Source organism: Octopus sinensis, unplaced genomic scaffold (assembly GCF_006345805.1).
Source record: "Octopus sinensis unplaced genomic scaffold, ASM634580v1 Contig16495, whole genome shotgun sequence".
NCBI classification, from domain to species: domain Eukaryota; kingdom Metazoa; phylum Mollusca; class Cephalopoda; order Octopoda; family Octopodidae; genus Octopus; species Octopus sinensis.
In genome coordinates, this window is record NW_021834385.1 from 22,501 (window position 1) to 38,476 (window position 15,976).

The following is a 15,976-nucleotide window of genomic DNA, read 5'->3' on the forward strand; positions in this document are numbered from 1 at the left end:
AACGTGAGTAGTAGCAACAACAACAACAACAACAACAATATCCGCAGTGACTACTGCTGCAACAACCACGCCACCACTCTCACCTCTGTCACTAGCGCCGCCTACAGCAACCGAAGAGGACAACAACAACAGCAGCAGCAACATTTAATGGAACGATAAACTGTTGAATATTCTGTCGCCGGAAGTTGACAACTACTTCAGCAGCAGTAGCAGCAGCAGCAGCAGCAGCAACAGCAGCAAGAAACTGTAAGATCATCATCATCTTCACCCTCAGCAGCAGCAGCAGTAGTTGAAACAACCACAGCAACAGCAACAGCAGCAGCAGCAGCAGCAGCAGCAAAAACACCAGCAGTTCCGCAAGAATTACATAAATGCTCTGGTTTCGTTCGCAACAAAAACAACGACTACAAACGGCGGGCGTTGCGAATATAATAAGAATTACAACAGCAAAAAGCAGGAATTAATATTGCATGGAAAGTGACTTCGCAACAGGTCTAGTTCTCGCAACACCAGCGTAACCAATCGCAACAACAACAACAACGATAACAACAAGCAGGATGTAATTAGCAACAACGACAAGAACAAAGTTGATAACTGCTAGAAACGCTTTCTTTTTAGCAAAAACAATAGCGTTCCGCCATTTGACTACTACTACTAGTAGTACTACTGCTGCTGCTGCTGCTGCTGTTGCTGCTGCTGCTGCTACTGCTGCTACCGCTGCTGCTGCTGCTGCCACTGTTGCTGTTGATGCTGCTGTGATATAAATACAGTCGCAAGAAGCGGAGACAATAAGAGATGAAATAATAGAATAACTGTTACTCACAGTGCAACGGCATCGGCGACAACAACAACAACAACAACAATAAAAACGATAGCAGCTATAACTACAACAACAACAACGCAAGACTTAAGTTCCTTTATCTCTTTATACCAAACCTAAATTAAGAACTCAGCCACAATAACAGCGCTTAATACTGTTAGTAACAGCTACTACTACTACTACAACAACAACAACTACTACTACTACTACTACTACTACTACTACTTAGAAACGCAACAATTTGTCTCCGTTTTCTTTTCTGTAATGTCAGCCAGTTTTATCAGCTTAACACCGCCACCACCATCTCCGCCGCCTGGACCTCCACCACCACCGACGACAGCGACACCAATAGCATCCCCACCGTCACCCCAACGCAACCGCGAAAACCAAGAAAATTCGACGCCATGACAAGAAGAAGAAAGCGATTCGCTCATTACGCTCTCAAGTCCGTGTAAGGACTTTTGGTACAACTACCACTACCACCACCACCACTACTACTACTACTACTACTACTACTACTACTACTACTACTACTACTACTTAACGTATCGTTCTTTTTTTTCCTATCTTATAACTGCTTCCGGTTTTAGTAGCAAACTTCAGTAGTATCACCTTTGTGTTGTTGTTGTGGTGGTGGTGGTAGTAGTGGTCGTAGTTGTGGTCGTCGGAAGAGTCCGTCTTATGGACCGGCACAACGGGGTATGGTACTGTTGTGGAGGCGGCGGCTGCAACGACGGAGGCGCTCGAAACAAAACAGCGTAAGAGGCTTGCGGCCGGAAACGAGGCGACGGGACGGCCATAGAGGAAAAAGGGACGAAACAGCGACGGAGACACCATCTTGTGTTAACAACTACTCCTCCTCCTGCTCATCCCCCAACTCTTCTTTTTCTTTTTCCTTCTTTTCCTCTTCTTTATCCTACTTCTTCTCCTCATCATCCTCCGCCTCACCCTCCGGGCTATCCTCGGCTGCCGCGACAGCACCACCGGCGACAGAATCATTGCTAACAACAACAGCAGCAGCAGCAGCAGCAGCAGCAACAGCAACAGCAGCAGCAACAGTAGCAACAACAGCAGCAGCAGCAGCAGCAACAACAACAACAACAGCAGCAGCAGCCGTAGCAACGCGCCTACGTCCACCGCTGACACAAACGTCCTTTGCGGCATTAACACCTTCATCATCGCTGTTACAGCCGTTGTCCACCACCGAAACACTAGCAACAACACCAACCACTACACCTCCTGCACTACTACCACCAACACCGGCAGACACCACCACTACTACTACTACTACTACTACTACTAATAGAGAAGCAACAACAAACACTGCCCCAATCATCGCAACAACCACTGCCACCACTACTACAACTAACTGCATAAATTCTACTGCTTATAAAACTACTACTACTACTACTACTACTACTACTACTACTACTACTACTACTACTACTACTACTACTACTACTACTACTACCACTACTACTACTACTAGCACCACAACGGCGTCGGCGACGACGAGGACCACAACAGTGAGGACAGGACAAATTCCGCTGGTGTTAGCAACAACGTCGACGAAAGTGCCAAAGACCAAGTCGATAAAGAAGAGAAAGAAGAAGAAGAAAAAGAAGAGGAAGAAAAAGACCAAGTGGAAAGGGACCACGCTTAACTCGGCATCGAAATCGAAAGTTAAAGTCCAAACAGATGAAACGAAATTAAAAGGGTCGCATAGATTGCAGAGTTGCAACAGGGGACATAGTAGCGGAGTATTAAAGGATAAACGGCCGGGAACCGATAACTTTGATCCCAACTCCAAAAAGTCGCGTTGTTTTAAGCATCACCGCAAAAATATCGTAAATAAAGATTTGCCGAAGAAGAAGAATGGGAAAAGATTCGCTTCGAATAGAAAGAAAAAGCCGAGAAAACGAGAATCAACGAGACGTGTAGACGAAAAAGTAGAAGCATCTAACCGAAAGACTTTGGTTGCATTCTGGTTGGAGGCGACAAAGAATTGGTTATTAAAAGAAACTAGAATTTATGAAGGCAAGTACAAAATAGAAGATAGCGGAGTGGTGGATTTACAGCGAAAACTCGCAAAGTCAGCGAAATATGAGCTGATAAGTGTTACGAAAAAGAATATTAAAAATCGTAACAGTAAAAATATTAAAAAGAATAAGAAAACGAAAATATCGAAAATAATAAAAAGGAGAGAGAAAATAAATTCAAGAGAATTGAGAATAAAAGACCCCAAAGCAAGGAGAAACGCAGAAAGAATAACACGAAAGAGGAACGTGGAGAGGAAAGACATAAAGTTTGTGGCGTCTTTCGTTAGATCAAGTTTAAGCCAAAACGATTCTTTGGCGTTCTTGAAGACATTTCATACATCCGTTTCACAACCGGAGCTGGAAAGGTTGTCAACGGAATTGTTATCTAACTGCAAAAGGGAAAAATTGCAACTGCTTCAAGTGGCAGCGACAATTAACATCAACGCTACAACAACAGCAACAACAATAACAAACACCACCACCACAACAACAACAAAAAACACAACAAACACCAGCAACAACAACAACAACAACAATACTACAACAATAACATTCACAACCGCATTCACGAACACAGCTGCATTTTCTTCAACAATTCCAAGAATACCTAGTGAAACCATTATATGTATTAAAGTGTCAACAACAACAACAACAACAAAAACAACAACAGAAACAACAACAACAAAATCAGCATTAGAAACAACATCAAAAAAAGCATTAGTTGTTATTCTGCTTTTAGTCGATTTGTACGCTTCGATATCATCGCGACAGTTTTATCAAAAGCATGTACAAAGCCACCAACATTATCACCTAGCATCACTACCACCTCTACTTTTACTTCTACTACCACCACAGTTACTACTACTATTACTACTACTATTACTTCTACTACTACAACCACTATTACTTCTACTACTAATACTACCACTACTACTACTAGAATTGTTAGTAAGTGAAGCACTCCAGTCTCGACACTTACAACTACTACTTCTACCACACCTACAACTACCACTATTGCTACTAGTGCAATCATCACTACAATTATTGTTACCAATATTACAAATACTACCTCTTTTCTTATTACTACTACTTATTCTACTACCTATACTACTACTACTCTTGTTACCTTTATTAGCTTTATTTCTATTACTACTACTACGATTTCTATTTCTAGAATTTCAAGCACGGACAACACTATTACTGCAACTACTACTACTACTACTACCACATCAACCGCAACTTACCGCAGTAGTATTAGTTGCAGTAAGAAGTGGTGGTCACGTGACCGGCGTAAACTTTGCTCAAGCCGGAACGAGGCTTGGGTGGACGAACGGAAAGGATCCAACGCGATTAACAAGAAGTTATTGTTATCTACATCATCCTCATCCTCCTCCTCCTCTTCCTCTTCCTCTTCCTCCTCCTCATCATCATTACCATCAACATTATCAGTGCCATCACTACCACTACAATTACTATCATCATCATCAGCATCATCATCGTCATCATCATCATCACCATTGTCATCGTCGTCATAAGAATCCCCAGCAGAATTATCTAATACGCCATTTTTATCATCATCATTGTCATTATCATCATCATCATCATCGCCGCCTGCAACAGCAGCAACAGCAGCAAATACATCAGCATCATCAGCATCATCACCATCGTCATCATTACCAACGTTGCTGTCATCGGCAGAGAAATACGAGGCTGACATTTTGGATAACTGCGTCAGCGAATTATAGGTTTGTACTCCGAGTAATACTTGTACAGTTACAACCACCTTCACAAAAACAACAACAACAATTACAATCACCGCAATCACTAGCTTCAATATTATTGTCCCCATTACGAATAACAACAAAAACAACGACGACGACGACGACGACAATAACAACAACAGCACAATCGTTGACAAGTCAACCATTGCAACAACAGCAACAACAAGTATTGCCCCAGCCAGAACTATTGTTTTTCCTACTAAAATTATTACTACGCCCATCGCTACAACAATCGCCATCAACATCACCACCATCACCTTCACAACAACACCAACAAAACCGATTAATACTACTGCTGCAACTTTTACTACTATTACTACCACTTTTACAGCAACAACAACCACTACCACTACTACTACTACTATTACTGCTACTATCATTATCATCATCATTACAATCAAAAGAACAGCAACGACCTCATGCATTACCACTACGACGAATACTACTACTGCTATTACCGCTACTACTACTAATACATAGACCACTACCTTCATCCCCCCATCAGTTGCTATTACCACGACTACTAAAACTACTATCTAAGCCACTTTTACTACTTATATTACCACTACTACCACTTATACTGTTAAAACTACTTCGACCGCAACAAACACAGCAGCAATTGTTACAACGACAACAACCACAAATACTACAGCCGCTACTGACATCTCTACCACGACGACGACTACCACCACTACTACTACCACCACAACTATTAACGTTAATAATACTACTATTAATACTGTTACTACTACGAACAAAAGACTTAGTTCCCCTACAAGTAATATCACCAATTCTCTTAAATACATTATCATTCTCAGCGTCGTTGAAGACGCCATTGTCACAGTCTGTACTGCTACTACTACCACTACTACACCTTCTCTTACTACCACCAAAACTACCTCCTTTACGACCACCACAGCGATCGCTGCTGCAGCTGCTGGTGTTGTTGTTGTTGTTATTATTATTATTATTACGAACGACTTTCGATACGGCAGAAGGAAAAAGTTGTGGAGTTATTAGTGATAGAATTGGGCAGATTAAAGAAAAGAAGAGAGAAAGAAGGACAAGGAGAGAGAAAAGAGAAAAGAAAGGAGAGAAAGAAGCGGGAAGGAAGGAAGGTAAAAAGGGAAACAAAGCGGAAGTGGGAAAGCAGAAGAGGAAAGAAGGAAAAGAGAAGAGAAGCCAGAAAAACGAGAACAACCACAACAACAACAAGAACGAGAACAGCAACAACAACAACATCCTCATCATCATCAACAACATCAGCAACAATAATAACAACAACACACAAAACGAAAAAAGCAACGAAAGCATAAACTCAACACCAACTTCAACAGGATCATCAAGTGCTACAACTGTAGGACAAACCTTAACAGCCCCCACATTGGCGATACCAGCATAACCGCAAGCAAGGAGCACAACCACCACATCAGCAACAACAACAGTCACAAAACAACAATATATATTGCAAGAAAAGTGAAAAGACAAGATTTACAGCAGTGATACTGGTGTCATAGTTATCATCACAATCGTCATCATCATCACCTCCAGCAACAATAAGAAGAACATTGCATAGACACATCCTGTGCACAGTCATTAATATTTAGGTATAAAGAGTAATTTTACGAGTATAGCTAAGTCTGTTCATTTATTTAGGCGTAAAGAGTAATTTTGGGGAGTATAGACCAGTCTATTCATCTATTTCGGAGTAAAGAGCAGAGTGTGGATTATCGATAAATTTGCTTATCTATGATCTATCTTAACGGAATATCTTAGCGATCAGGTTTAACGGAATATCTTAGCGATCAGGTTTAACGGAATATCTTAGTGATCAAGTTTAACGGAATATCTTAGTGATCGGGTTTAACGGAATATCTTAGTGATCGGGTTTAACAGAATAGCTTAGGATCGGGTTTAACGGAATATCTTAGTGATCGGGTTTAAAGACAAACATTGATAAATATTTCTTCGGTCTATTTATCAAGAAGAAAACACAAGGAAATAAATAAAAACAAGGTAAAACACATCAAGGGATTAGAAAAGCTATATAGACAACGAGGACGGACTCATTGGAAGAATTTCGAGCGAAGAATTTAGGCAGTTTGCTACGTTTTACATGTTCCAAAACGCTTCCAAAACGAATACAAGTGTCTATTTTATTGCATCGTCCTTTGCAGACGACGGTTGGAATTTAACCTCTGAGTTTTGGGTTTCAAACAATTCGAAATAGACAAGTGTAAAGAAGAATCGCTGGAGAGCGTTAAATTGGACGCAAGACGCAAACGGTTTAGTGTTCTGCTGAAAGGGAAACCCCATAAAAGAAAACTGGAGGAACGAAAAGAAAAACGGGAGGAGAAGCAACAGCTTCTGCTTGACGAACAGGAAGCGGACAGCGTGTGTTTCGTTCGGGAGAAGGAGTACCCGTCCCCGCGAGTCGAGTTGGAGTTTCAGCTCCATGAGTTTCGGCACCCGTCAGTACAGCCATCAACAACAGCAGTACCATCATCAACAGCAGCAGCAACACCACCACAACCGACAGCAGTTTCGGCGACTGTTGCCGCTGCTGTTGCTGCTGCTACTAACAACACAGGCAGCAACAGCAGCAGTAGCTGCATTAGTATCATCAGCAGCAACAACAACAGCATCAGCAGCAGCAGTTTAACCAGTAGAGGAACGGCAACAACTCAACTGTACAGTCATCCACTGAGCAACGATGGCAGCAGCAGCAGCAACAACAACAACGGTAGTAGCAGCAGCAGCGACAATGTTAACAACAACAGCATTAATACCAGCAATAATGGTGGCAGCAGCAACAACAACAACAGTAATAGCAGCAGCTCCACCATTTTCCCCGTTGTCACACCAACCACGGCTGCAAGTCCCGTTCGACCACGAAACTTGCAGCAGCAACCGCATCCTCAACAGGCCCCAAGCAACACATATTTTCAACAGCAGCAACAACAACAACAACAACAACAGCAGCAGCAACAACAACAACAACAACACAACAACAACAACAACAACAACAGCAGCAGCAACAACAACAACAACAACAACAACAACAACAGCAAAGACCACCTTTAAGTCAGACCCAAACGACGCCGATCCAATTAAAATCGCAATCCCAACAACAACTACAGCAACAACGCCAACACCTGACTTACTTAACAACCAGCATCGTCGTACACCACCACAACAACAGCAACAACAACCGCAACCACCACAACAGCAACAACAACAGCAGCAGCAACAGCAACAACAACAACACAACAACAACAACAACAACAACAACAACAACAACAACAACAACAACAACAACAACAACAGCTGCAGCTGAAAAACATTGACAGACGATCCAACAATCTCACAACTGCTTCTGCGATTAAGAATAACAGCAGCAGTAGTAGTAACAGAAGCACAAGCAGCAGCGCTAGCAGCCCTCACAACGACGCCATTTCACCGTCTCACAACGCTGCCAGGAACGTTCTGGGTACAAGTGTGACCAAGTCTAACGCCACTGCCGCCAACAACAACGGTAGCAGGTGCGCTAACCAGGTGACCACCACCACTCAGATGTCCTCGCAGACACCGGCCGTTTCATCGTCCGGTGCCCACAATCCGGTGCAGTCACCGGCGTTAGAACTGAGACGGCTGGTCCCGCAGCTGAAACCACCTTCGCGAAAGGTGTACCATCACCACCACTACTACAACCACAACCATCGCCATCATCAGCAGCAATCACACCAACAACTGCAGCGACAGCAGCAGAAAAAACAACAGCAGCAGCTGCGCTTGCAATTGCAGCCGAGCAGCTTTCATGCTCAGTTTGAGGCGCAACGTCAACGGGTCCAGAACCCTCAGTTGACGGAAACGTCGCCGGCGGCAACAGCAGCAGCAGCATCAACACCACCACCACCACAACCACCACAACCACAAACACAACCAAATGCATTATCACAACAACAACAACAGCAACAACAACAACCACCGGCACCGTCAAGACAACAACAACTGCAGCAACAAAAACAACAATTTCAATTGCAACTCTTACAAACACAACCTCAGCCACAACCGCAAAAACAACCTCAACAACAACCACCTAAACAATCCCCATCACAGCAGCAGCAACAACAACAACAACAAAAACAACAACAACAAACCTCAAATTACACCCAACAAAAAGAGCAACAAAAACAGCTACAACAACTACAACAACACAACAACAACAACAACAAAACTACCAGAACCAACATCAGCTTGGTTACAGCTATCCTCATTCGCCAAGCCAACAACAACAACAACAACAACAACAGCAAGCACAACAGACAGCCCCATCCCGACAACCCCCACCACCGCCACTACCCCCGCCACAGCAACACCAACCACAACAACACTTGCAGCTCAGGTCGGCGACGGCAACCATCGCTGCAGCAACGGCAGCGGCCATAACGATCTCCTCAATAGCATCGACAGTGACCCCGACAGAGACGATCACAACGACAACGACCACCACATCGACCGCAGCAATAAGAGACGCCACAGCGACAACGTCAGCAACGTTATCACCTTCATCAGCATCCATTTCATTAGTGTCATCATCATCCTCATCTTCATCGTTTTCACCTTGTCGGCAACATCCTTACCAAATTTCTAACTTTAGCTTTGTACAGAGTCCCTCGCATCTTCGTTCTCAGACACACAGCAAGCATAGCAGCAACAACCACCTCAACAGGCAACAACAACAACAACAATCACAACCACAAACACAACAACAACAACAACAACAACAACAACAACAACACAACAACAACCGCAGCTATCAAAACAAACGCAAAACATTAACTTTACCAGTAATCCACTTTCTGGTACTCACCATCAACAAACGCAACAGCAACAGCAACAACAGCAACAACAACAACAACAACAGCCTCAGCCTCATCCGAAATCGTCAGAGGCGACCCAGGTTCAAAACTCATTCAATCCGGATAATTTACTGAATGATCGACTTGTTCAACTCCAACCTATAATATTTCCTAGCTACCGCCATCTTAATAGTAATAATAACAACAACAACAACAACAACAACAGCAGCAACAACAACAACCAGCATCCTCACTCTCATCCTCATCACCACAACCAACAGCATTACTACTCGCATCATGAACAACAACAACAACAGCAACAACAACAACAACAACAACAACAACAGCAGCAGCAACAACAACAGCAGCAGTTTCATGTGGAAAGGGAAAAAGAGAAGAGAAACAACGATGGCGGCAGCGACGAGAGAGAAGAGAAAGGAAGACAAAAAAGAAAAGATAAAGGGGAGAGAGAAGACGAAGATAGAGGAAGAGGAGGAGGAGGAAAGGAGAGAACTGATTACGACGATGACGAAGAAGATGATATGGAAGAGGAGAGAGAACAACAGCAACCGCTATTGTCTTCTTCGCCGCAGACACCACCGAGCCACGAATATGATCTGGCAAACAGTATCTCCTGGTTTACGGCCAGCGAATCGTATGAGAGGCGAAACACGTCGTACAGCGGCATAGCTGCCTCTACCATCACCAACATGTCTGAATTAGCAGATGGAAGTTGTTACAGCCTGTCCACACACCAAAATCCTACTCCGGCCTCCTGCAATGTGCTCACACCAGAAGCAGACAGCGATATCACGGAAAGTTTCCGTTCGGTTCGAGACGAACTGCTCACCGGTTCCACCGAATATCTACCGGCCACCGACGGAGGTTTCGGGTTTACGTACGGAAGTGGTACGGGCAACCCTTTCGTGACAAGTGGCGGCGTTGTGACACAGGATCATCGACGTCGCAGTGGCGGTTCGCGCCTCGGTCTGGGCGGTTACCGTGCCACCAACACCGGCATCAATTCGACGGTTGCCGCCACCGCCGCTGCCGCAGCTGCACACGCCGCCGCAGCAGCCACTAACTCGTTGCTGCACCGACAACCTTACTACAGCGTCACTCCCACAACACCGGGGAGCCACTCACAACATCGCCATGGCTCACACATTTACGATGACACCGTGGTATTAAACGTTGGTGGAAAGATCTTCGAGACGCGTCGTGCCACCCTTTTCCGATTGCCAACCATGAAACTGGCCAACACCGAAGAAATGGAAAAATACTATAGACCAGAACGACGCGAATATTTCTTTGATCGCGATTCTGAGGCCTTCCGGATCATCTTGAATTACTTGAGAACGGGCGAACTGCATGTACCAATGTGTATGTGTGGACCGTCCATTAAGACAGAGTTTGAATTCTGGGGAATTGAAGAACACGATATTGAACGCTGCTGTTGGACCCAATATAATACTTGGAATACCCAAAGTAAGTCTCTGGAGAAGCTAGAGTCTTTCCGGAAGACGTCATTACCCCAAAACGGTCTGATGAATGAAAGACGTCTCTCCTGCTGGACACGGTACAGGGCAAAAATATGGAGTTTTCTTAACGACCCGACATCGTCAAAATATGCTCAGGTAAGTCCGAAACACGCAGTCTTTACAGCATGCACCTTTCGCCTTTCTTCTCTCTTTGCTTCTTACAATTTATCTATATATCTGTCTGTCTGTCTGTCTGTCTGTCTGTTTGTCTGTCTGTCTATCTATCTATCTATCTATCTATCTATCTATCTATCTATCTGTCTGTCTGTCTGTCTGTCTGTCTATCTATCTATCTATCTATCTATCTATATATATATCTGTCTGTCTGTCTGTCTGTCTGTCTATCTATCTATCTATCTATCTATCTATCTATCTATCTATCTATCTGTCTGTCTGCCTGTCTGTCTGTCTGTCTGTCTGTCTGTCTGTCTGTTTGTCTGTCTGTCTGTCTGTCTATCTAAACTTTCGTTTTAGTTACCACCAGAAATGACGTAGAGAGTCGCCATTATTATTGCTGTTGTTGATGTTTCTTTTCCCTTCATTAACTTCTTCCTCCTCCTCTTCCTTTTCTTCTTCTTCTTCTTCTTCTTCTTCTTCTTCTTCTTCTTCTTCCTCCTCTTCCTCCTCTCCGTTTTCACTCCATCTTGTTCTACCTCTTTGTCTTCCACCACCACCACCACCCCTTCTAAAATGGTCACCCCAAAATTATCCAAATTATCCGAGAGTCCCCCCCACTCGGCCCCTAATACTTGCAAACTCAAGAATGGCTATTTACCAATGTTTACAGTTTACTAGACGACTTGGTCAATGGAAGAACTGGTTGAGCAATGCCTTGAATAATTTTTACCATATTTACTTCAGTTTCGTTGCGACGCATCCAGAGATCGAATTCTTTTAGAATCATTAAAAGAGAAATCTTTCTCGCCCTTCTTGCGGTTTATAAAACACATACAACTTCTCTATAACGCCTGACCCAGTTGAATCTTTATGTTCAAACAGAAGCGATCATTATTAATGGTGTGCATAAACAAAGACTAGGATGTTACAGTGTGTAAGCGGAACAGTAAAAATATGTAAGACTTATCGAAAGTTTAACGAGCAATCTTTAAGCGCCGTTGTGGTTGTATTGTTGGAGTTGTTATCGAAATTTTGTGGTGGAGCTTTGATTCTTTAATGGAAACCAAATAATTCTTTGCAAGAATTCATATAATACATAAAATGAAGGTAATACACACACACACACAGACACACAGAGACACACAGACACACACACACCCACACACACACACACACACACACACACACACACACACACACACATACACACATACACACATACACAAACACATTTATACATGCGCGCACACACACACACACCTTCATGTACGCGTGTACACACTCTCTAATATATATATATATATATATAATATATATATATATATGCATAGAAGCGTTCATACACATACAAACACACCCATATACACTATATTAATAGTGTGTATGCACCTATATATATGCATTTATGCACGTATTCATGTAAGCATACGTGTGAGTACGTATGCATGTATATATATATATACATATATATATATATATATATATATAATATATATATATATATATATGTATATATACATATATATATGCATGTATATATGTATGCATATATGTATATGTATGCATGTATGTATATACATACATATGCGTGTGTGTATACATACACATATATACTTATAAAGTTTCCTTACAATGTATAACAATAGATTTTATTTTAAAATCTCGTATTGGGAGATTAATACATGGCAGGAAAAATATCACCATCCCTCACCACTACCACTACCACCACCACCGCCACCAATTCCATCACCAAATCGACAACCATTGCAGCATCCAGTTATTATTAACAGAAAACATCCAAAAATAACAACAACAACAGCAAAGACAACGTATACAATGGCTGAAGCAATTTCTTTCTGCTACGTCACGCCCACGTAATGCCTACGTCACGCCTACGTCACCAAACAGGAATATTCCATTGAAGACTATATTTAATTTTCCATTATCTTTGATCTTCGTTTCCAGTTTTGTTGCTGTTGCGCGACAGGCCATTTTTTTTCTCTCCCAAAACTAAAGATAAATTGTTTCACCAATGGTGTTCCATAAATTGTATTACACCTGTTGGTTCCATCAATGCAGACTCGTTGACTCACATAAACTTAATGCACCGAATTTTCAATAGGAATCTCAGAAAAAACAACAACGAAAACTCCATCGAACCAATCGATATTATTTATTGATCAGCAGAGCCTTGAAGTTAGAACAGTCAGAAGACAGGACGGATTATTTTATTTTATTTTTTTTTTACATTAAAATGATGTATTAGTTACGTCTGTGGAGGTTCATGTTGCTTTGTGTTGGAACACAAATACAGGATGAGATTGTGACTTTGCAAATTCTGCTGTCATTTTAAAATTTTTTCGTCAAACCGCAGGAATCGAGTGATTCACCAAAATAATACATGTTTTTTTCTCACCCCCTCCTCTTTCTCTCCTCTCCTTACCGTTTTCGCTCTTTTATTTGAAAAACAAGTTTTAACACTTTATCAATCCCTCTCTCGAAAAAGCAGTTAAGTAACTGCTATAGAAACCGATTCTTCCGTTTCGAAGACAAAAGAAAAAAAATGGATTAAAAAATATAGCTTCAAAAAATGTTCTGCTACCTGTCTTTGGAGCCTTTGTCAATTCAATGTTATGTCTTTTACAGAATCTGTGTTGCGGTTCTTAAAATTCTTTTATGATAATCTACATAACTGCATTAGGGATTTTTACCGAAACTTCATTTTGACTCTTACGAAACTTTTAGATCACCGAAAAGCCTTCATTGTGAAATTTAAAGAAAAGGAACTATATATTGTTCTTAAAAAAAAGTCAATATGATCCTCACAAAATGTTTTGGACCCCTAAAAACCCCTATACTGCGAAATTGAAAGCAGTATATTGATTCTTGAAAAATCAATACGATCCCTACAAAATGTCTTAGACCCTTAAAAATTTCTGCATTGCAAAATTTAAATCGAACTGTGTATTGATCCATAAAAGAATCAATATGATCCTTTAAAAATCTTTTAGACCCTTAAAAATCCCTCAATTTTGAAATTGAAAAAGAATTATTTTAACCCTTAATAAACCTTCTGATCCTTACAAAATGTTTGGGATGTTTAAAAATGTGAAATTAAAAAAACTATTGTAATTTGAGACTTATAAAAATCTTTATTGTGAAATAAAAGAAAAAAGGAATAATATTTTGACTCTTGAAATTATTGTGATCCTTACAAAACATTTTGTCCCCTTAAAAATACCTGCCCTGTGAAATTGAAAGCAAATATTCTATTTTGATCATGAAACAATCTTACAAAAAAAAAACCCCAAAAGGAAGTTAACGTTTTGACTCTAAAATGTCTTTGCGATCTTTACAAAACTTATGGGACCCCTAAATCACCTTTATTATGAGCCTACATTATGTTGTTTACAAGGACAACAATACTGAGCCCTTCACAAAATCAACTTCCTGTTGGCGGTAAATATAACTTTGAAGGCAAAAAAACGAAAACGAAAAGAAAAAGTCCGACGTTGAAAATGATCGATAAAAATCAATATTTACCTCGGATCGAACTGGTTTTAGTACAGATTCTAACTGCAGAGAACTCAGGCCTTTGAGGGTCGAGTATTCACGGAACTGTTTATACGACAGATGATACACAGGTGAAAGACAATCGATTTCGACCACATCATACACAACAACCACAAAACCGCGAGCCTTGAAAAGAATACAAAAATAAAAAATAAAAAAGAAAGGAAAAATAAAAGAGAAATTGCATTTCGTCAACTTTTTCGAAAGGTGAGAATTTGAATGGCTTCGATTCACAGTTAAAACTATTTACTTTAGATTCGAAGACAATAATTTCGAGAGAGTCGTTGCCACGTGAATATCACATCGTTTCATTCTTTGGTAAAACAAAGGCGGCACGCTGGCAGAATCGTTAGCGCGCTGGTCGAAAAGCTTAGTAGTATGTCATTCGTCGTTACGTTCTGAGTTCAAATTCCGCCGAGGTCGACTTTGCCTTTCATCTTTTCGGGGGTCGATAAATTAAGTACCAGTTGTGTACTGGGGGCGATCTTTTCACCACTCCGCGGTCCATAAAAAGAGAGACTGGTCAAGTACTAGAGTCAGACGAACCCCCACCGCACTCTAAAATTGCTGTCTTTGTGTCTAATTCTGTCTGTCTGTGTGTATTGAAAATAACTCTACAAATAGTAAATAAAAGTTTCAAAGGGTTGGTGCTATGGATCTTCGAGTTACTCTATCTTTTCTTCTTGTTGAGTGAGAGCAGCACACCCCATCAAAGTAACGCTGGGGTACAAAGCCCTGTAGATCCACCACGACTACCCGTCCGTGACGCTGGTGTATAAACACACAAAGCCCAATATATCCATCATGACTAACCGTCTGATAAGGGTACACCAGGCACATGCATCGTAACCATATGTGCGCAATAATGTCACGTCATATCAAGATAAACAATGCATGACCTTGCAGATGGGGCCCCGTTAGAATTTACTGCAGATCGAGTAGCTTATCCCGCTCAAAAGGTCCTTGAATAAGAGTTGTTTATGGATGATGAACGAAACACCTGTTTCCTGAGGTGAATTGTTCAAACCAAAGAATTCCTTTCAACACATGGCTATGATGCTCCCCCACTCCTGCTCTTGGTCAGAGATACACATATCGTTAGCCACCAACGGACATTCTCAACTATTTATGGTCAAGCAACTGAAAGCCAATCTGCGGTATTGAGCAGAATATTTGCTGTAGCTCATCTCTTACAATACGACAAAACATTTACATGTTAACATTTCCAATCAGTTAAGACCAG

At 41.6% G+C, this 15,976-nt stretch overlaps 2 protein-coding genes across 2 annotated transcripts in view; both read left to right on the plus strand.

Moving 5' to 3' along the window:
- The window catches only part of LOC118761696 (cell wall protein DAN4-like), a gene marked incomplete at its 3' end in the record, with an annotated part of 10,716 nt that extends 897 nt beyond the window's left edge, over nucleotides 1–9,819 (plus strand). The window contains exons 1-2 of the mRNA XM_036499841.1: nucleotides 1–3,513; nucleotides 9,394–9,819. The exon at nucleotides 1–3,513 is cut by the window's left edge and continues 897 nt beyond it. Coding sequence (XP_036355734.1) covers nucleotides 1,522–3,513; nucleotides 9,394–9,819 — 2,418 coding nt within the window. The remainder of the gene's footprint in view (nucleotides 3,514–9,393) is intronic.
- A 66-nt stretch (nucleotides 9,820–9,885) lies between these two features.
- On the plus strand, nucleotides 9,886–14,285 carry LOC115230832 (potassium voltage-gated channel protein Shab-like). Its single transcript, XM_029800960.2, has 2 exons — nucleotides 9,886–11,139; nucleotides 13,807–14,285. Exons 1-2 carry the CDS (start codon nucleotides 10,045–10,047, stop codon nucleotides 13,825–13,827), a joined length of 1,116 nt encoding a protein of 371 aa, XP_029656820.1. The 5' UTR covers nucleotides 9,886–10,044; the 3' UTR covers nucleotides 13,828–14,285.
- Nucleotides 14,286–15,976: the final 1,691 nt, after the last annotated feature.